This window comes from Emericellopsis cladophorae, assembly GCF_022114955.1.
Source record: "Emericellopsis cladophorae strain MUM 19.33 chromosome Unknown NODE_1_length_1489480_cov_119_871856, whole genome shotgun sequence".
Classification (NCBI taxonomy): Eukaryota; Fungi; Ascomycota; class Sordariomycetes; order Hypocreales; family Bionectriaceae; genus Emericellopsis; species Emericellopsis cladophorae.
In genome coordinates this window covers 1,386,197-1,407,901 of record NW_026250926.1, presented here as the reverse complement: position 1 = coordinate 1,407,901, position 21,705 = coordinate 1,386,197, and the positions used below count along the sequence as shown (strand labels likewise).

At 54.9% G+C, this 21,705-nt stretch overlaps 5 protein-coding genes across 5 annotated transcripts; 3 read left to right on the top strand and 2 right to left on the bottom strand.

Annotated features, from left to right (window-relative positions):
• Positions 1 to 294: 294 nt before the first annotated feature.
• J7T54_006336 (Phosphatidylinositol 4-kinase-like protein) lies at positions 295 to 6,168 on the top strand (the record flags this gene model as incomplete). Its single annotated transcript, XM_051506397.1, has 3 exons — positions 295 to 474; positions 529 to 595; positions 827 to 6,168. The coding sequence occupies 3 exons, from the start codon at positions 295 to 297 to the stop codon at positions 6,166 to 6,168; spliced, it is 5,589 nt and encodes a 1,862-aa protein (XP_051366853.1).
• A 167-nt stretch (positions 6,169 to 6,335) lies between these two features.
• Positions 6,336 to 8,270, bottom strand: J7T54_006335 (Metal tolerance protein-like protein; the record flags this gene model as incomplete). The annotated part of the gene is made up of 4 exons (XM_051506386.1): positions 6,336 to 6,742; positions 6,798 to 6,856; positions 6,925 to 7,806; positions 7,900 to 8,270. 4 exons carry the CDS (start codon positions 8,268 to 8,270, stop codon positions 6,336 to 6,338), a joined length of 1,719 nt encoding a protein of 572 aa, XP_051366852.1.
• Positions 8,271 to 12,120: 3,850 nt separating this feature from the next.
• On the top strand, positions 12,121 to 14,871 carry J7T54_006334 (uncharacterized protein; the record flags this gene model as incomplete). The annotated part of the gene is made up of 2 exons (XM_051506374.1): positions 12,121 to 12,362; positions 12,420 to 14,871. The coding sequence occupies 2 exons, from the start codon at positions 12,121 to 12,123 to the stop codon at positions 14,869 to 14,871; spliced, it is 2,694 nt and encodes an 897-aa protein (XP_051366851.1).
• A 343-nt stretch (positions 14,872 to 15,214) lies between these two features.
• J7T54_006333 (uncharacterized protein) lies at positions 15,215 to 15,890 on the bottom strand (the record flags this gene model as incomplete). The annotated part of the gene is made up of 2 exons (XM_051506364.1): positions 15,215 to 15,602; positions 15,688 to 15,890. The coding sequence occupies 2 exons, from the start codon at positions 15,888 to 15,890 to the stop codon at positions 15,215 to 15,217; spliced, it is 591 nt and encodes a 196-aa protein (XP_051366850.1).
• A 498-nt stretch (positions 15,891 to 16,388) lies between these two features.
• On the top strand, positions 16,389 to 18,463 carry J7T54_006332 (DNA mismatch repair protein MutL; the record flags this gene model as incomplete). Its single annotated transcript, XM_051506353.1, has 4 exons — positions 16,389 to 17,092; positions 17,633 to 17,715; positions 17,779 to 18,021; positions 18,252 to 18,463. 4 exons carry the CDS (start codon positions 16,389 to 16,391, stop codon positions 18,461 to 18,463), a joined length of 1,242 nt encoding a protein of 413 aa, XP_051366849.1.
• Between the last annotated feature and the right edge of the window lie 3,242 nt (positions 18,464 to 21,705).

The following is a 21,705-nucleotide window of genomic DNA, read 5'->3' as shown; positions in this document are numbered from 1 at the left end:
CAGTTGACGTTGGAGGTCGAGATGGGACGCAGCGAAGCTATGAGGCTGCCGCAAGCACGCGTCAAGCTTGGCCGCCTTGAGGTTGGGGTAGCTGAAATGACTAAGCGGATATTGGTCCACTTTTGCTTGGCCATGAGTGATTGAAGGTCCGTCCCTCTCCTGAACGGTCGCCATCTCGAAACTACAAATACGTCTGCCAAAGGTAGCCTGGCTAGGCGCGGACAAGCCAGGACTATTCTCCTTCTTTCTACCGTTTGAAGCGTTCTGTTTGATTTGTTCGTTCAGCTCACCACGATGACGCGCGATATCCGCGCTCAGGCGCTGCTGAAGATTGCCTCGCTCTCCGCGGGAAGCTCGTCACCAGCCGATCGTTCGGACCTGGACAGACTTTGCCGCGCATGTCATGCCACGGGCAAGGCAAGGGATTATTCCCATAGCGGTAAAACCGCGACCTCACTTGGCAAAGTACCCATGGTTAGTCTGGCTGTGCAGAAAGGTTCGGGCTTGGGGGCGCTAATATTCCCGTAGTCCATTCGCGAATTCGAGGTTCTCCTAGCATTGTGCAAGACAGCGCCCAACATCCAAAACGCTCAAAGTGCGCAGCGACTGTCGTATCAGCTCACACCATATATCCTCGAGGCGCCGGTCCAGGCTTTTATCCCATCGCCATTCTTCCGAAAGATTGATCCCTCTCCGACCGAATCGCTTACCTTCCATGTGACGGGGGCCTTACTGTCGCTAGGATCAACTTATAGCGAGCTTCAAGGAGCTGTCACAGACAGTGTTTGGTCGTTCCTAAATACCTGTACTAGGGCTACAGACACAGTTCTATCATCGCCGTATGCGGACCCCGACGATGTCCAACTCGACGAAGCTATTCGCACCGTGACCATTGTTGTTGCATTGCTTGGGTTTATGGATGCCGCGTCCGCACAGGCTGACTTCTGGAGGTCTAATGGGCGACTGGCTCTTGTGCAAAAAGTGCGACATATCTTGTCCGAGCGCTTCCTAGTAGCTGTGAACGCCGCCCTGTCCACAATTCGCAATTCGCACAGCCATGAGAGAGAGGTGCGAGAATGGAGACGCCTTATTCGCCATTACTCGCACTTGGACCGGCCCTTGGGCGCCATGCTTCTGCAACGCAGCTTCATGTCTCTTCTGGCAACAAGCACCTCGCTTCTGGTCGCCAACACTGCCGAGCTCCAGTATACGCACATCCTGGATGTTTTGATGTCGCGCGGTAGCAAAATCTTCCAGGAATTTCCCCCGAACACTGAAGACGACCTGGCCTCGGTGGAAGTGTTCGCAGCTTTCACCATCGAGCAAATGGCCCATTTGGAAAATAACGAGGATTACCTACGAATGAGCAGCCCTTCTGAGCAGCGTCTCGCGTATGCCTCCAAGGCCGCAGCGCTGGTTTCATTCCTGAATTGTTCTCTCCTGAATGAGGAGGTTGCCGACGTGGACACGCTGCTAGCCTGGCTGCAAGAATCCTTGGGGGAGCCAGAGCAAGTGGACGACCACCTTCTGGCATCCGTCGTGGTTCGATCACTGGCCATTATCTGCCACATTTCCCCATCCTTTACGCCGACAATTAGTCGACTGTTGCCAAAATTCTTGGTCCAGAGTGCCCCCCCCAGTGAAACCGTCGCTGTCGCCTCAAAATCGCTTGCGTATGTTTTGAAGTCTCTATCGAAGGACGCGGTCATTAGCACTCTATACTCGCTTGGCAACATTTTGAGTCCCGAAGCAGAGGCGAGCCTGTCCAATGGTCAAATTAATGGGACTGCTGGAGGCGATGCCAATCTTGGCCCAATGTATGCCAATCGCCAATCTGTCGGCAGCACCATCTCCTTTGCAGGGTTCGGCGAGGACGGGAGCATCATGGCGTATGAGAACGTTGTTCACGCTATTTGCTGCATTGCCGAGACTTGTCAAGACGATAAGATCACCGCATTGGCTCAGTCAATGCTTGTACAGAAGTACAACAAGGTCAATCCTGGCGCCGATGTTCACATTATGTCTGGTGCAGCGATCCTGGCGTTGAATGGGGGCCAGCTGGAATTCAAATCACTGCTCAAGTGGTATACGCGAACGTGTCACGAGAGCATCGCTGAGAACAAGGAGTACCTGAAGGCCGCGGTACTGAAGGCGCGCACGTACATATCGGCCAACGTCAGCCGCAATTCGCCGCTGTTTGACATTTATTGGGAGCATTTGCTGGAAACAATCATCTCCTTCGGCGACGCAGGCTACCATGGACACACGAAAGAGGCCGATGTGCAGCTTGCCGCTGAGGAGATTGCCGAGATGCTGCCCCCTGTTGCAGTGTTCATGTCTCGCAATGATTTCGCCGCTGAGCCCGTGGAAAACGACGAAACGGCGCAGATGTTGCGCGATGCCTGGTTCAACATCGTCGTCCACGGGTTTACGACCGCCAGCGCTATGGGCAACTTTTATATCGAAGATCTTCGTACCATTGCGGTGCACTCCCCACCATTGGTCGCTGAGAAGCGTAGCGAGCAGCTGGAGAGTGACATTGAGCTCAACACGGTGCTCAGACGCGGAAACAGCAGCGAGCGCGAGGCTGCCCAGAAGAAGCAGCTGTGCGAACTGATTCCCGCCAAGGCCGGAGACATTAGGGGTCTGAGCTACCGAAAGGTCATCTTTCTACAGTCGGCGTATTTGGTCGAGAGCCTTCGCACAGATGTTGGTGATTGCACGAAAGTGCTGTCGTACTTCTTGGAGCCCAGCATGCGCAAGGGTGACGTGAGCAGCGCCATGGAGGGAATCGCTTCCACGGTGGTTGACAGATTCGTCAGGAAGACACTCAACGGCACGGACCCCCTGTTCTCTGCGCAGTACGCGGCAAAGCAGCTCATGGAAATCTTCCGAGGTTGCTGCCATCGCATCGAACGCGTCCAACAAGCTGCGCTGCTGTGTGCTGATCGAATCATTCACGACATCCCTTCAGCTTTATGCAGCCGCACATCCCTCTTTGCACTCCTCGAATTGCTGTCGTTGATGTGGACTAGCTGCCTTGAGGCCGAGACCGATCTATATGCGCCTCGCGCCGTGTTCAGGTCGCAGCTCGGCGGCGTCACGGTAGAGCTTTCCGACAACTACGAATTCAGACGCCGGACACTGGACACCCTCAACAAGAAGGCTAAGATCTGGGTTAACACAGCCATCAATCTAGCGCCTCTAGATGTTAAGGGCCTGCTGCAGACCTATCTCTCCGAGTTCAGCGACGACGGTGCCTACGGACATGTTTCCCTCGGAAGATCCTTCGCACTGGAACTCGGATCTGTCATTCCATCGACAGATCAGCGACTGCAGTCCTTGGGCAGGGTCGGCGACTGCGACATTAACACTGCTTCGGATCTCATTGCTCAATACACTACTCGCCAGGAATACCGGTACGGGGAGACCTTGCCAGATCGTGGTAACGAATTGATGAGCTTCATGACCCACGGTCTTAGGCAGTCTATCAGACCTCCTACCCTCGCTGAGAGCGCCAATGCTTCCACCGCGCTTGCTCACGTCGAAGCTCGAATCCTTAGTAAGAAGACGACCTCGCTAAACGAGATCAGGGATATTTTGCGAAGGGCAGCCGCGCTTCTCTGCCGCAGCCATGTGGACGAGTCCGCCGTGGCTCGCTATCTCGTGAGCATCCCATTCTCCCTCTTCACCAAGCAGTCCATGAAGCTGGGGGTGTCCTTGTGGCTTGGGGTCATCAACGAGAACCCGCGCCTGGAGTCGAAGCTGGTGAATGAGATTGCGCAGCAGTGGGAGTTCTCCATCACTCGTCGCGTTGGACTTTTCAATCCTGTGCTGTCGCATCCGGATCCTTTCTTTCTGAAAGAGGAGTTTGCTCCCAGTGAGCTGGAGGCGCTGGCCAAGCGCAAGCAGCTTGTACACGACATGCTGTCACCCCATGCACGCCTATTGCAGTTCTTTGCGAGCCACTTCAACGCCACGCGACTCGGCAGTATCGACACACGGAGGAGTCTTCTACGCATGCTAAACTTGACACTGGTTGCTCTGACCGATGCGGCTCCCCACCCTATGGCGAGAGAGCTACGTTTCCTTGTGATCCTGTTCGGGCTCAGGGTCCTGCGCGCGAGTCCTATGATCGGAACTGAAGCTCAGTGGCGACTCAAAGACAAGATTCTTTTGGCGGGTTTGAGCTGGTTCAAACATTCACCCAAGTGGTCCTTTGGTAGCAACTTGCTTCAGCTGCGGACAGAGGTACGCCTCATCACCGATGTCCTCGCGGCATTGAAGGTGGTGTCGTTCATCGGGGCCAACCATGTGGGTAGTAGCGAGTCTTTGCAACGCAAGGAGCAGCTCTTCCAACTTCTTCTTGAGAATGAGCAGACTCGTCTGTGTGTCTGGATCAGTCCTCTGTCTGCTTCCGCTTTCCACATGCCCCATCACTCACACAAGTCTGCTGCTGAATCAGCTCTGGCTTCTCAGGTCCGCACTGCATGGGGGCTTGACCCGGCTATTGCGATCGAACTAGCCACGCGGTACCATTCGCCTCGCATCCACAAAGAGATCCGGTCTTTGCTTCTGGCGAACCCTGAGCGAGCCGTCGATCTGCCAGAAGCAATACCCCTCATATTTAATGGCGGATTGCCCAGTGATGCTGCGCCAGCGCTAAAGTACATGCTCTATTGGGAACCGGTCAACCCGATCACGGCCGTGTCCATGTTCACGCCGGGGTACAAAGACCATCCATTCTTGGTTCAGTACGCCATGCGTGCCTTGGAATCCCACGATGTCGGTGTGACGTTCTTCTACGTTCCGCAGATTGTGCAGACCCTTCGTTACGATCGCATGGGCTATGCCGAGCGCTACATTCTGGAGACGGCGCAGTTTTCGCAGCTATTCGCTCACCAAATCATTTGGAACATGAAGGCCAACTCCTACAAGGACGACGACGCGCAGGTGCCCGATGAGATCAAAACTGACCTGGACCGCGTCATGGGGAAGATGGTGGACAGTTTCACTCCATCTGACCGAACCTTTTACGAGCGTGAGTTTGCCTTCTTTGACGAAGTGACGGACATTTCTGGCAAGCTCAAGCCGATCCGTGAACGACCCAAGGACGAAAAGAAGCAGAAGATTGAGGAGGAGCTCCGCAAAATCCAGATGGATGTCGGTGTCTATCTGCCCAGTAACCCCGAAGGCGTTGTCATTGGGATCGACCGCAAGTCGGGCAAACCTCTACAGAGCCATGCCAAGTGTCCCTTTATGGCGACCTTCCGCATCAAGAAACCCAAGAACGGAGTGGAGGAGACCAACAACATGCTCGCGGACATCAACGACGCGCCTCAAGAATCAGTAGAGAATGGTCTGCCCGCCGAAACCACCATAGAGGCCTGGCAGTCTGCGATCTTTAAGGTCGGCGACGATTGTCGGCAGGACGTTCTAGCCCTGCAGATGATCTCCGCCTTTAGGGGTATCTTCCACAATGTGGGCTTGGATGTGTGGGTGTTCCCATACCGCGTCACCGCCACTGGCCCTGGCTGTGGTGTCATCGACGTGCTGCCCAACTCCATCTCTCGCGATATGCTCGGCCGCGAGGCCGTCAACAAGTTGTACGACTACTTCGTTTCGAAATACGGTAACGAGGATTCGCTGCGCTTCCAGCAGGCGCGCAACAACTTTGTCAAGTCCATGGCCGCCTACTCAGTCATCTCCTTCCTCCTGCAGTTCAAGGATCGCCACAATGGCAACATTATGATTGACGATGGCGGTCACATCATCCACATTGATTTTGGCTTCTGCTTCGACATTGCCCCCGGAGGCATCAAGTTTGAGCGAGCGCCGTTCAAGCTGACACAAGAAATGCTGGCCGTCATGGGCGGCTCCACGGACCACCAGAGCTTCAAGTGGTTCGAGGAGCTGTGTGTTAAGGCCTTCCTCGCCAGCCGCCAGCACTGCGAGAAGCTCTGTCAAATGGTGTCGCTCATGATAGACAGCGGCCTGCCCTGCTTCAAGCCGGAGAGTCTCAAGAACTTCCGGGACAGGTTTGTCCTGGAGAAGAGCGAGCGCGAGGCGGCGGATTTCATGAGGGATCTCATCAAGAAGAGCGCCTCGAGCTACAGCACGGGTGTGTACGACCAATTTCAGCTTCTTACCAACGGCATCCCCTACTAGATACGGGGGTCGTTGATGACACTTGCAATATCTTGACTTTGTTGATTCATGCATGCAAATTAGACTAGGCGCGCAATAATTGCATATAACATTTGTTCCATTCGCTTTGGTGCTAAATTGCATGGCTATTCAAACGACATTCCCTCCCCGGCTCATGGCAGCTCACGTCACGAAGACGACGACTGCTTGAGCATGTGTGTCGGCGCATTGTAACTTGTATAGTCTACATGCACAAACGCTCTGTCCACAATCGGGACCCCCTCAAGGAAGTACGTCAACACCTCGCTGAGGTCGTGGCTGTCCTTGAGGGGCATGCTCGCGTCCAGCACAATGTCCACCTCGACAAAGAGCTTGTCGCCGGCATGGTACGCGCGCAAGTTCTGGATGCGGCGAATCGCCGTGGCGAAGCGCATAGTGAGGTAGAGCAGCAGGTTGCGCTCGTCGGGCTGGGCGGAGAACCCAGTCAGGTTGCGGACGTGATGGGCTGATGTCTTGGACCACTGAAGGATGACAAACAGAGAGAGAAGGAGACCACCTGTTGCGTCTAGCCACCATATGTGTCCGTAGAATCCAACTTCGACACAGTGTCAGCATATTATCATCTCATTCTTCTACGGTGGCGAACTCACTGATAGGAAAAAGTATAGAGCCAAAGTTGAATACCATGTCAGTTTTGCAGTCTTCGGCTCTACGGGGAGGGAGGAGAGACAGTTAGCTGAGGGGCCAGGAGCTGAATAGGGTGTGTGAGCGACTCACAATGCACGCACGCTGGAATTCTTTACAAGACGACACCAAAGCCACACGGCGCCTTTGATGAGGATGGTGCCGGCCATAATACCAATAGCCGCCGGGCCGAGCTGTAGCACCTTGTGCTCTGGTCCCGCGAGCCGCTGGATGCACTCGAGCAGGACCTGGCAGAAACTGGTGATCATGATGACCGAAAAAACCAAGACGCCCACTGGCTCCAAGCGTCGCCGGCCGACGGGATACGTGAACTGGTCCGACTGGCTGGCGAGGATGAGCCGCGTGGTCAACCAGACAATGGCTGTACTCAGGAAGTCGAGAACGGCGTCGACGAGACTGGCTAGGACAGACATGGAGGGCGTCCATATGACGACGACGAGCTTGGCGGCAAGCAGAATGGCGTTGGCGATGAAGTTGATCCAGATGGCGAGGGTGACAATGGGGCTCTCGCTGTCAAGGTCGGCATCCTCAAGCCACGGGAGATTGGGTTTTGGTCCAGGGGTGGAGGTGGCTGTCCTGGTGGGTGTTACGGGGCCGTGGTCATCCTCGCCATCGTCGGCGTGCATGAGGAGGGGGAGTGACTCGGAGGAGCGGAAGATGTCCTTTGGCGTGCGCTTCTGGAGAGGCGTTGGGTTCACGTTGGATGTAATGGGCATCGTCGTGCCATAGGAGCCGTTGGCCGGTGGAGAACTGGCGATGGGTGGTGATTGTGATGCTGATGTTGATGGCTCATCTTCCAGGATTGTGTCTGGGACGTCGACAGAGCGGTAGGCTGAAGCATGGAGCTCGGCCGAGTACTCGTTGAGCAGCTCATGTGGAATGGTCGAGTCCAGCAGACGGTCAATGTAGAGGTACTGCTGGATAAGATCATTTGTCCTCTCATAGTATTTGCGGCTGTCGTTGGTATCAAACGTTAGCCACCTTCAGGGGTGAGTGATATCTCGAGGGTGTGCTCAGCGCAGTGGAGCAGCACTTGGTCTGACTTACATTGGCTTCGACATGGCAGCTAGCTCTTGGTCGCTTTTCCAGTATCGGTCCCATCGGTATCTGGGATTGCTTTTGCCAATGAGGCTCATGCTTCTCTGCTGCGGGCCATGGAGAATCTGGCTGAGGCGGTGCTCGTCCATGAGCAGCCGCCCAAGGTCCTCCTCATCGTCACGATTCCATCCAGGACGGGGACCGGCTTCCTCATCCTGCTGCGACTTGGGCCTATGCAAATTGTTGAGACTGGTGGCAGAGCGGGAGCGAAGAAGCGAGGCAAGATGGCCGCTGCGTGTCGGCAGTGGCGTCGAGTCCTCCGTCAAAATCAAGAAAGACGGTGTTGATGGCCGCCTTGGCCGAGCAGCAGGCGAGCTCATCCTCGCTAAAGACGTTCCACCTGAGGAGCCGGACGATGGCAAAGAAGGAACAAGACAAGTCACCACATGTTTCTTGTGAGTCGATAGAATGCGCGCGACCGCGCTTGGTCGCTTTTGGCAAAGCTGAGTCGATTGGCCAATGATACAGAGGCAGAGCAGAGATACTCAGGGTCGCAGTCAATTGATAGCGGAGACGATGTCCACGATAGTAGTGTTGAAGCAGCAGGAGTCACGCCTATAAGTCGATCAGAGCTAATAGTCCACACTTCTGTTTGTCGAGCAAGTAGGCGCAACTCTCGAGATGCTACTAACAGCTCTGTTCGAACAGTTGGGCCACTCACTCCCCTGCTGCCGCTATAAGGTTAGTGCACGATTACGTCAAGTCATTGCCGTCCGTCCGCTTAGTCATTGGAAAGAGTATAGCTGGGTTACCCTATACAGTCTGGCTTTCCCGTTTTAGGCCAACAGTTATTTTAAACCGAAAAGCTATTACCAACTCGTTTCTTATTTGACGACGGTGGATGGAAAAAATGAAGTCCATCTGACTTGACTCGTCATTGTGAAATTCATTGTCGTTCTTGCCAGTGGCGTGAAGTAGACATTGCATTGATCTTTATTTACTTGTATTCTGGATAAAGGTGAAACCAGATTCCTACTGGATTGCTCACAATACCGTCGTAATTCAAACCAGAGTGCCAGACATCGAGTTTGTGTATGTGTATTTCGCTGGAATTGTCCCATTGAAGACCGATCGCGATGAACAAGAGCGCCCGCGATTGTACAGCACCGGGTACGGAGCACAGCATAAGAAGCAATAGAACCCGGATCGCCAGGAAGGCTGATGCTTGTCATTGTCGTCGGATACGAGCGTCAGGGGTAGGCACGGCCACACGCCTCGGATGCAGCCACTGGCCCAGTAACAGATGCGTCGCAAGGGTGACTGACGGTACTGCCGGTGGAGCGTGCAGGGGGTTGTATTTTCTTTTCATTAGGATTCCTCTACATCTGATTTGATCTTGTGGAATGGATGCATTGCCTTGATCACAATTATCAGTCCGATAAAATCATCCATCGTATCCATGGTAGCAAGATTTGGAAGGTTATGACCGCACCGAGCGCGGGTTCCGCCTTGTTTGTTGGTCTTCATGCATCCCTGTGTGGCGCGAGGTCCAGCCGATCAAAGCCGCCAGATAACATGAATGGGCTGCCTCAAAATACGTACCTGAGGTATGGATGACGCCAATCCGCCCATGTGTGTGGTGGGTTTCCCTGACGATCAACTTGCTTGTTCCATTGCGCAAGCAGGCTGTCGCGGCATTCCAGCTCTCAGCCTTTGTTGAAGCGCTAAATAGAAAAAATTGGTGACGGAGATGAGGCCATCCCGAAACCGAAATCGCGAGAAAGAAAGTCATGCACAGCACCATCCGAACCCCGGGCGCCGCCGCCCCCACCGAGATCCATCGGATCCAGGGTCGAGACTACTGTGCGATGGTGGATATAAGCTTGGAGCACTCAGTGGGCTGCGCTGAAGAGGTTCTTGTTGTGCTGACGCGAGTGAGTGAGCAAAACAAATGAGAAAAAGGGCAATAGGGTACGTCGACATCTGAGGACAAAAATATCCGTCGATTGTAGGCATATCTGGTGGAAGGGCATTGTGGACGCGTTGCCCTTTGATCATATTGCTCTGAATCTGATCGCTGGCGCCCTGAGCAATTTCGCAGCTCCTCAGTTTGTGTCATAATCCCGGCCGAATGTGGTGATCATTGATCCACATATGGTGCAGCGACTTGCGAGTTTGAGCCTGATAGCTGTCCAAGTCGAACAACAAGACCTACGATACAAACCGTCGACACGCGCAGGATTTGGACGGGCGGTTGGAATGAGATCTGGGCGTGCCAGAGCCACGTTGAAATGCTGGACCGCATGCATCCGTCGTCGAGGAGACCAGCGGAAGCGGATGGTCCTCAAGGTAAGGTACGTTAGAAACACGGTTGCCAGTTTGGTGCTGGCTTTCTCCCGCCCGCCCGCTGAGTAGCCCCAATCCGGCTGTTTGGCGAGACACCGAGCATTGTGATACCCACAGGAGCTCCTAAGCGGTGCTTCCTCCACATCCATCAACGGGACGAGATGTGGTCGTGGACCTTGAGTTTCTGTTTGTGTAGAGGCTTCGCGTCGTGGAAAGCAGTGCATTGCTGCGTCATTGAGCGAATACATCATGTCTGCTAATTAGAACCACTCGTGTTCTAAAAATTATCTTCCCTCTGCCAGCAGTGCTTTAGGTTCATGCAGTGCCCCATGATTACGAGATCAACGTGGGAGCCCGACCCGGCGCAACATGGGCCCAGCCCACTGCCCACAGTCCACATGCTGTATGTCTTGGACTCCTGTCAGTCATGTCCAGTCGCTCAGTCGCTGACTGGAGCACGCGGCTAAGCCCCAGTGGAACGCGCTACTGTGCTAAGGTACTGATGATTGTTACAGCACGGGCAATCACAAGCCAAGAGGACTGGACGGCTTGGCCGACGCTGGGTCAGCATCGACCTGAGCGCCTAATTACAGCACTTGCTTGGCGCCATTGCGCAGATGCAATGACCGGCGGTGCTGAGGGATAGATGGATGGACCATAATTGGAAGAATCATACAGTATTTTCACCCTTGGTTCTGCGCTGCGTTTACCGTCCTGTGCTTGCTGACCTGCGGGAGCGTGCCTTATGCGAGCACAGCGCTAAAGACTGGACCTACTTTAGCTGAACGAGTCCCTGACCACCCGCCCCAGGGACTGGATCCATTCGCCAATACGGTCCCGTGGCTAGGCCCCGTCCCTGCCCGTCCACCAACAAGTCTCCATCTTCCACTTCCCGGCCTGTCCCTTTTCCCTCCTCGCCTCGTAATTACTACCTTACTCACTCACAAATCTCCCCGGTCCTGACCAGTCCGCTCAACTGGACCACGTTTCGCTCGTTATCGACGTTCGCTTCATCGGTTGTTGCTGCCCTGCTGCCCTGCTGCATTGCCTTGCGTTGTCTTGCCTATCCTGCGTCCCCCTCGGCTTGTGTCAGGCTTGTTTGTCACCCCGGCTACATACTCTACAAGTACGAATACGGACCCTCGCCTCAGCCCCCAACCCTCCTCTCCTGATAGACAGCGTCTTTTTTTTCCCTCGACTCAATCGGCTGTTCTTGCTCGACAGAGATCCTACTTCAGCTCGTCAGACTTCCCGCTAGTTGGAAGGAAAGAGAGCAGTATCATAGCTTTGTTGTAGCTTTGGACGGATTTTGCGAGTCGCACGATCCGAGCGACACCAGAAGCATCATCATCATCATTTCCAGCATCTAGCATTTGATCACTTCTGCATTCGCGGCAACAACATATTCCCTATCGATATTCCACCAAGAATCAAGGCCTAACCTAATCTCTCATACTTGCCCCTGGAACTTAATGTGAGTACTTCACCCGCTCCCGGACAACCCTCCAGACGCATTGCACCGCACGCACGCAACCATGACCAACGAAGGTCGGCTGCCATGTCTCAGCGTCACCACCTGCCGAGTGGTGTTGGCTTCCCCTAGCCGCCCCTTCACCTGCTGCTATTCTCACAGCTGGCAGCCCTGGCCATTGAGCTTTGACCGGTTGCCGCTTTCATCCTGGTTCCGTGATCTAACTTGCGAACACTCCACATACTGACTTCCGTCCTCGTGTAGTCAAGCGTGTTTGTGATTGTAAACCCTTTTGCCATCGATTGTACAGCGGCAACATATTCTTTCTTCCTCGTTGAGCCCAGCGCGCAGACGCAGCATCATACTCCGAGAAACAGCAACCCGCGTCGACTCTTCATATTACTACCATCTATATGCCTAGCAGGTTTTCAGCCGCCTTTCGGCGCAAATCCGCGACAAACTCCGAGGACCTCCAGCTTCATTCCTCTACTGCCGAACCGTCATTTCGCGTCCTGGAGCGTGGCCAACCCCAAGAGGGGCGCACCTTTGATGGCGGCGTCAGGATGGCGAGAGCATCGGCTCACATGGCACACAAGGTCACCAACTCAGAGTCTGAGGTGGAAGACAACATGTTTGCAGGGCTGAACGCCTACAGGTACGTGAAAAACACTCTAGGAGCTTCCTGTAACCCCACTGACCTAACAAGAGGCAGCGGTGGCTCAAACACCACCAAAGCTACATCCACTGACACTTCCTCCCGGCACAGCAACGCATCGACCGCGCCCTCATCAGCCGACGTAGCCCACCCGAATGACGATCCACGACCAGCGAAACGAGCAATCACCTCGTACGAGCCGACGCCGCCAAGTCGCTCGTCGCAGAAGACTGCCAGTAGTTTCCTGGATCGGGCAGGAAGGACCTTTTCGTTCGGCATGCAAAAGAAGAGCCAGGCTCCGCCAGTCAAGGACGACGTACCTGATGTGCCGCCTCTGCCTACGTTGCAACGCGAGGACGAGTACGGGCGGACACGGGCCATGACAGCGTCGACGACCAGCACAGCGACCACAGCGACGCCACCTCGACTTGACGGCAGCAGTGGGCTGGACATGGGGGGAGATTTCGGGTCAATGTTCTCGACATTCGATAAACGAGCGAGTCAGGCCACGTTGCGAAACGATTTACAACGACAGGCGCAACCGGCGCCCTTGAAGCTCGACAAGACGAATCCCATCGACATTGACCCTGCGCCCCGATCGTGGAATAGCAACAAGTCCAGTGATGAACTCATGAACTCGCCAAAGCTTTCACCCCCTCTCGTGCCGCGGCATCAGCCATCTTTCGAATATCGTACGTCGACAAGCCCGACCGGGGTTGTTGACGACGAAGACGCGAGGCTGCTGGCCGACTCGGTAGCTGCTACAAAGTTCCTGACACAGCCAACTGCCCAGGGTCGCGGAGGTCGACGCGCGGAGGTTGACGACCGAGTTGCAATCAATCTGCGAGAACCAGCCACTGCAGACGAAGGCGAGGACAATTTGTTTGCAGGGACAACGACTCGCTTCTCCAAACCCGCGCAGAGACCGACGAGGCCCGCAAGTCCACCTCGCGGAAGCAAAGTCATGACCGCGGCCGAATTCGAGCGCTATGAGAAGGAGAAGAATCGCCAGCATATGGAACGCTCCGTGTACGGTCGATCTGCCGAAGACGAAGATGACGAGGACGACATCAACTACGATGACGAGGAGGACGCGGAAGAGAAGGCCAAGGAAGCAGCCAAGCGCAGCCGCAACAAGCAAGCGCAGATGCAAGCCTACCGGCAGAAGAACCTGAAGACGACGGGCGGTGGCACCGGAAGCATCTCCCCCCTCTCTTCCAGTCGGCCAACCTTCGCAGCATCCTTGAGTACACCACATCTAGGCGTTGCCAAAACGCCATCCCCGGAGCTTGCGCGCCCAGCCGAAGACGATGAGGATGATGAGGTGCCCCTTGCTATTCTCCAGGCCCACGGCTTTCCCCATAAGAACCTCAGCGCGAGCCGACTGAGCACAGCTGGCTCGAATCCTAACCTGCGTGTCACATCTCAAGCTCATGATAGTCGACCCCAATCTATGGCGGGCGAGACGTCGGCTTTCAACGCCAAGCGATCGTCGACCCTGCCGGCATTCGCCCGAGGTCTGCCGCAGGATCCTTTTGCAGGACCTGGCGCTGCCCGACCAGCCGTGAGGGAGTCTCTTTCCTTCGGAGGCGGCAGCCCCAACCTGGATCGACTCACTCCTCAAGTACCGCAGCATCAATCTGGGCACCCCGGTGGTCTCGTTGGTGTCATTGCAAGTGAGGAGCGCGCCCGCGCCATGCGACGTGGAAGTCCCAACGTGGAGAGCCAGCGGTTAGGTGGTGGCGGCGCAGGCGGTCAGAACCTGGATCCCATGGCTGGCATCCCGTCTCACATGATGTACGGGGCTGGCCAGCAGAATGTGGCTCAGAACAGACTGTCTCAGCAGCCCCTGACGGCTGCAGACCAAGCTCAGGTGCACATGTCACAGCAAATGAGTCAGTTCATGCAGATGCAGATGCAGTTTATGCAGATGATGGCGAATAACCAGCCGGGTGGTCAGATGCCGCAAATGCCCATGCCCTACGGCATGCCCCATATTCCCCAGATGCAACAACACCAGCAGCCACCATATGGCATGCACGCAGCAACGCAGTCGGTTGCAGATTTCCCCTCGGGGCAGTCCACGTATGGCCAGCAGCCGATGCCACGGCGACGAGACGCAGGCTCACGCACGATGAGCATGGTTCAGCCGAACACTGGACCTCAAACGTTGCATGGGGGGATGGGAAGCCCTGCTTTTGGCTACACTCCTTCCATTGCACCATCCGAGCGCAGCAATGTCGGTCTTCCTGGCCGATACAGGCCAGTGTCTCAGGTGCCACAGCTGGACGTGCCTATCCACCACCGGGCCTCGTCGATTTCCGGTGCCTTGTCGATGACTCCCACAGAGGACAGCAAGAGCCGGTCAACGTCCACAATCAAGCTGATCAGCAAGACGAAGAACAACGCCGGGTCGGATGACGATGACGAGGAGGGCTGGGAGAGCATGCGAGCCAAGCGTGACCAGAAGAAGTCTCGATGGAGGTTGAGGAAGGGGAACGACCACTAGATTGATTGAAGAATGAAAGAAGGAGACGGATGATACGACGAGACGGGAAACTTGTTTTGAGTACGGCGGTGTGAATCGGCGCTTTTGTCTATGGGTGCCAATGAACTTGGGTATACACTGCTAATTGGGTGACTGAGGGAGCATTTGTTTGGATAATATCATCATCGTCATCACCATGACAGAGCACATTCTCCGAAATAGACAACTTTGCGGTTGTAATGGAAAAATGGTACACATCATGCTGGATCTACGCAACAACATTACCGCCCCTGGCCCCAGGTGAATGTTAACTTTTTCTTTCTTATTCAACAATTCGCTGTCTCGCAATGGACGCCTTCATCGTCTAGCCCTCAATCTTGCCCGATGCCCACTCTTGCCTCTTGACACCCATCTCCACGGCCGCCGAGCCCCAATCTTCGCCGTGGTTGTGTCCCTTGCCGTCAATGCCGGCGCGGGCCTTGGCCTGGTCCTCGTTGAGGACAGTCAGGATTCCCAGGATGACGGGGATGCCCGTGTCGAGCTGGGCGCGCATCAGGCCGTGCACGGCGGCATCGGCAATGTACTCAAAGTGCATGGTCTCGCCCTTGATGAGGACGCCGACCGCAATGACGGCGTCAAAGGGACCCGAGGCGGTGGAGGTCACCGAGAGGTCGGCTGTCGACGAGGCGAGCAGGTCGGTCGCCGAGGGCGCGCCGGTGGCATTGGACTGGATGGTCGAGGCGGAGACGAGGCTAGACTGATGTTAGCTTTCTTTCTCCGGACCATGTACGTTGTCCCCCGTAAAGCGCCATCGGCGCAAAGGAAGGTGGCACTAACCGCTGAACGGCAATGGGTAGCTCCCAGGACCCGGGGCAGGATTGCGTGACAATATTCTCCTCCTTGACGCCCGCCTCGAGGAGCTTCTTGCGCGCGCCGGCGACGAGGGGCTCGATGACGGTGGCGTTCCAGCGGGCGTGGACGATGGCGACGCGCAGGCCGGAGCCGTCGTTGTGCTGGGGATTGGGGCCCTTGAGGGACATGATGCGTTGCTTGGCGATTTTGAGGTTCTTTGCTGGGGATGGTGGAATGATGTGCTTCGTAAGTCTCGCGAGGGACGCAGCTCGCTGGCAGTGCGCGATCGGTGGTGGGGTGTTGCCTGGACGGATCTGTCCGAGTCTGGTGACAAGCGGGGTAAACCGATTAGTGTAGTGCAGGGTAGCACATTTGATGCAGGGTTTTCTGGGAAAGAGCACTTCTGGGCCCTGAGGCGGGCCCTCGATGTTGCTGTTTTGAGAATTGGAGGTTCTTGCATCAGAAAAGAGACGATAGGGACGCTCTTTCCTCAGAGTAGAAAAATCATTCATTGCTGCCTAGTGCCACTGTGCTAAAATTTCCAGCTACCATGGCAACCTTACTCTCACGTCCCCCTCGGGCTTTCTCCTGTCATCAGCTTCATCTGTTCCGGATTGAAGACATTTGAGCGAAGTCGATCACACGTATCCATCTATCCACCCATGCTCTGAATTCTGCACACGAATATGACTATAGCGAAGCTGAATTTCGATACCGTGCGCTTACTCGGCTCCTCTGTCACGATCTCCGACCCCCCATCTCTTGTGAAGGAGCTTCTCGATAACGCGATTGATGCCGGCGCAACGACTATAGAGGTGCTGATCTCGCCCAACACCGCCGACAGGATCCATGTGCGGGACAATGGCGCGGGTATACCGGCTGAGGACCTCGCCTCGCTGGGCAAGAGAGCGCACACGAGCAAGCTACGTTGCTTCGAAGACCTGGTGGGAACGCGGACGTTGGGATTCCGTGGAGAGGCACTCGCAAGTGCCAATGCCGTGTCGAAAGGAGGCTTGAAGATCACGACAAAGACCAGTGCGGATAGCGTCGCTACGAAAGTGACGCTCAACTCGCGAGGGGGCGGCGTGGCAGAACAGAAGCCAGTCCCGGCGCCGCAAGGGACCACGGTACTTGTGGAGGGATTATTCGACAACATTGCAGTTCGAAAGCAGCAGGCCATCAGAGAGAGCCGAAAGGCCTTGGCAAGAACAAGGGACCTGTTGCTGTCTTATGCCCTGGCTAGACCTCATGTGAAGATGAACCTCAAGGTCCCAGGAGAACCGAAGCAACAATGGTCGTATTCGCCTGGACCAAAACCCACGGCAAAGCACGCCGTCATGCAGCTTCTGAGCAAAGAAGCGAGCGCGCAGTGTGCTGTTGTCCAGAAGAAGTGGGTTCTTGAAACAGCTGGCTCTACGAAACCGGATGAGCAACCTACCATCTCTGTCGACGCAGTACTCCCAAGTACAGGTTGTGACGAGGCGGCGATCAGAGGAAAAGGCGCATTCATGTGTATTGACTCACGTCCCATGACTTCTGTACGAGGCACCGGTCGCAAAATTAACAGTCTCTTCAAGAGTCATTTCAACAAAGCCATGGGGAGGAGCGTCGCAGCCCCCTTTATGCAGCTTAGTATCCAATGCGCTGTTGGGGCTTACGACCCTAATATTGCCCCCTTGAAGGACGAGGTTCTGTTCACGAACGAGCAGAAAATTCTGGACTGCCTAGAAGAGCTCTTTTCCAGCTTTTACAGAGCGTCTCCTTTAGTACCCGCACAGGAAAGCACAACTAAGGCCGACGTTTGCGTACCATCCGCTTTTCAAGTCACAGGTACAAGCGAAAACTCGGAGAGTCAACAGGACCGGTGTGAGCATTTTGACGTGGAATTCAATAATTTGTTTGGCACTGATCCGCTGGTCGATCCTGACAGCGAGGCCGAGCTTCTGCGCCTGCTGGATATTGAACCAGCAGCGAGCCTAACGGAAACGCCACAGAGCAGAGGATCGCTCATTAGTACGTCGGATCAGCCAGCAGAAAGTTGTAAAACAAGCCAAGATGACCTCTCGATAATCGCAGAAGCCTTGATTAAAGACGAAGATGCAACAGCAAATGCTAGTGACGCTGCGGAATCGATTGAGGCGGACATGCGAGTGGATCCCAAGGTCAACATGGCCCGAAACATCAGCGATGCGACGGACGAGGAATGCCTGGTCGACGTGCAGTCCGTCCGAGTGCCAGCAATTCCTGTTCAGGGTAACGCGTGTAAAATGAGCACCGAAAAGGCCAAAAAGCAATCAAGAATAGCGGGCCAGACTGAAGGTATCCATCGATACTTCAAGTCGGACAGCCAACCGAGCTTTCACATTGCAACTAATGATACGGCAACGGAAGGTCAAGAACTACATTCTGGTGTGGGTTCTGTCCAGACTCAGAGTGATCATCAAAATCGTCATGCTCTTCAGCCACTGCAATCTACGCGGTCCAACGAGGCTCCCGAGGAAAGCGATGAGGCCATGAGCCTGGACGTGGACTTGGATATCCTGTTACAGCCTTCTGCACCGCCGGGCGATCTACAGCTTCCACTCAACAGAACAATGACCGCGGGCGCAGCCACTCGCGGTGCTACAAGAAACCGCGGCGCTGCAAGAAACTCAGAGGCCAGCTTTTTCCTTCCAACACCATGGACACCTCGCCCCCGACGGGAGCGCCCGAATCGACGCGAGATATCCGCATCCATGAGCCCGGCACTTTCTCTCTCTGAATCGCCTCCAATGCAGACACCGCCAGCAACCGAGTACAGACCTCATGCTGCCGCGGCATACAGTCCAGCTTATAGAGCGCCAAGTCTGGCCCTTGATGGCTCTAGGGCTCGCAATGAGCGAAGTGTCAGCTCCGATCTGTTCGTGAGGTCCGTTTCACCTCCACCAAGAGTTAGGGTTTCGGTGCCAGCAAGACGTGGCGAGTTCGTGCGTCCGCGCCCCAGCGAAGATAAGGTTTTCGGCGGCCAAAGGTTCTCAGGATCCTCCCACACAGATAAATTTGGCAGCGTCCGCTCTTTTCAACCTGCCAGCGGCTAGCATCCGTTTGGCCCGGTTCATCCGCCGACTGCAAGCAAACAGAAAAACCTATCGACATCACGGACTCTTGGTGCAGCCATGGCGACATCGGGTGAGGACAAACACGCCGCGGGAGGTGCATGGTCTCACAATGCGCAAAACCTGCTGATGAGAACAACCGGTCCAGAACGTGAAGTAGAGCCCCAGCGCGGTTTGACTGACGAAATGGACATCGAACGCGAACCTCTCCAACAAGGTCACAAGAGATATTGTGATGCGCCATCCGATGTCGACGAGCACGGCCTCGGGCAGAAGAGACAGCGGACCAAGGAGCCCCTCAAAACCACCTATAATGCGCAAGACCATGGGAGTCATCAGCAAGTATACTTTGAGACGGATACAAATCCAGCCACGGCGCTCGTTCCCGTTCTGAGGAGAAGGGACACACCTCGTAGCGAGAGACCGGAATCACTGCGCGACGCATACCAACGCCAACGATTGGGGAACGCATCACACCATCAGGAGGCGCCTTCTCTAGACCTTCCCACCACAGCTCGCGTGGAGCGAAACATGGCATCTGGTCTAGGAGAGATGCAGCCGCTGACAGAGCGGCGTGCTTCTGAGCCGCTGCCGCTTGAGTTTTTGTGCGCAGACTTGGGGACGTGGCGCCTAGAGACAACAGTCAGGCAAGAAGCAGAAACAATCATGCGAGACATGGCTGCTTTACTGAATGGCCAGGAAACACCGAATGAGTTCTTAAGAGCGCGCCACTTGGAATGGACGGACGACCTGGAGCATAATGTTCGATTATATGAGATTATTCAAATGCTCCTGGATGAGTCTCCGGTCGACTGACGACATGGAGGCCGATGCATCTTTTGAGAAGCCACGGAGCATACTGCAAGCGAAGAAACCGACAGGGTTTCTTATGGGAAGTTAGGCTGTACGTACTTGTTTTTCGTCGTGCTTGCGGTGTTTGGTGTTTGGGATGATCTTAAATGGGAATGATCTGGCGCGCATAGCTGGGGAGTATGGGAACAAACTGCACTCGGAATGTTTCTATCAACTACTCCGTAATACTAATGCTACTCTTTATTGCGCAACACATCAGCCAAAGACTGGAGCGTAACGATGTGAATCGGACATTGATGATGATGGACGTTCTGGACCAATAGTGGGTCAAAGAAGACGCTGCAGTCCCCAGACATGCCGTGGATCTGCAACCGAAAATAGCAGCATCAGGTGGGGCTGATCTAGGAGCTACGTCGCGAGCCCCAGGGTAATCAATCAGGGAGTTCGCGTTAACGTTAGGTTTGTTCGTGTTCACGAAGATTTGGGGCGGCTGTGGCTATTAAAGGAAATTTGCTTCCACCATGTCTTGTTTGACACGTCGTCGTTCTGGCGCAGAATTTGCGCTGATGCTTCTCATTTCAATAAGCCTGAGGGATCAGCGACGGAACATGTGAAAATACTTGGCCAGGGTTCTAACATACTTTCTGGGCATGGTGTACATAGTGTGGCTGTGTGCGACGTGTAGCATAGTATGGTGAGTCGTGACGAGGGCTACGGTCGGTGCGCCACGCCAAGCAACTTAAGGGCATGGCATGAAGGGATCGTGAGTATCCTCGTTGACTAAGCTACGAGTATCATCAACGTCAATACGTATACGTGTACGTAGATTGGATCTGACCCGTTTAGCTTCAGTTTGTACGATTGTGGATCGTGAGGAGCCCCTGACAGTAACCGCAGTTCATCTTGTGCCTCCAGTCGCCGTCGTGGCACCAGAGAGAAGAAGCGCGACCCAGACCCATTATCCCCTTTCGACAGTGCCTTCTTGGTGCTTGAATGAGATGCGTAGATCCGAGATACTGTATCAACGGTGGGAGTCAGGGCTAAAGCTGTAGCTGTAGCTGGAGCTGCCTGCACCTGAAGCTAAATTGGAGCTGGAACTGTGTCGAGTCATTGTTCGGGCGTAAATTAAACGGTAATGCTATGGCAACTGGCGGTAGATGCACAACCCTTTGTGTACGGCATGCGTGACACAGTTTGGGTGCTCATCAACATGATGGATTGATGTCCAAGACGGCATTGTGTCTTTGCTGGTGAGGCGCAGTACGGAATAAGCGTGATAGCAAGCCCAAGTGGGCACCCAGCTGCATCTGGACTGATGAGATCGGGTGGGACTGGCTGGACCTACCTGCCTGGCCTTCCCAGTAATCGTAATCCAGGTCATGTCATCCTGATTTCCAGTCCCATTTTCTTTTCCCTTGGCCCTTGGACTGCCGCGCTCACCTTACCACCTTCACTTTATTCTGCTCCCACGCCTAATATCTCTTTCTTTGTGAGAACCCTTCCGCGTTGCCAGTATCTGGTCGCCAGTCACTCGCTCTCTTGTTTTGCCGCTACTTCGAATTGACAAACGCGCACCCCCAAACAACGATCCCTTCCCTGTTCCCCAACCTTGGAAACCCGCCACTCCTCGTATTCGATTCGATCCCTTGTTTTTCTGTGAACGAGACGCGCGACGACCGCCAGTGCCAGATCGCAACCCATGATGCACGTCTGCCCATCGCACCTAGATGCCTGAGGCCTTTCGCCCCCCTCCTTTTGTGCCTGTGCGAGTTCGCGCCAACACGCTGCTTGGGAGACCGCATATCCGTGATGGCGACTGTTCCGCTTGCTGCTGAGCCCTGTTGCCTCCACTGCCAGCGTTGCCAAGGTCGACCCAATGTCGTCGCCCCCTCGACCATGACCGAATCGCAAGCACAGCTTCGCAGAACGAATGATGGCCCATCGTCGATGACTCCCTCGCGTCTAGAATCCGGGCATCGACAGAGCGACTCGTCGCAGCGAAAACAACAATCGTGGGCAATACCTCGACCTTCAACATTGATATTTTCTATAATACTGGCCTTTTCTGCTATCACACCTATTAAAGCGGTTCGAA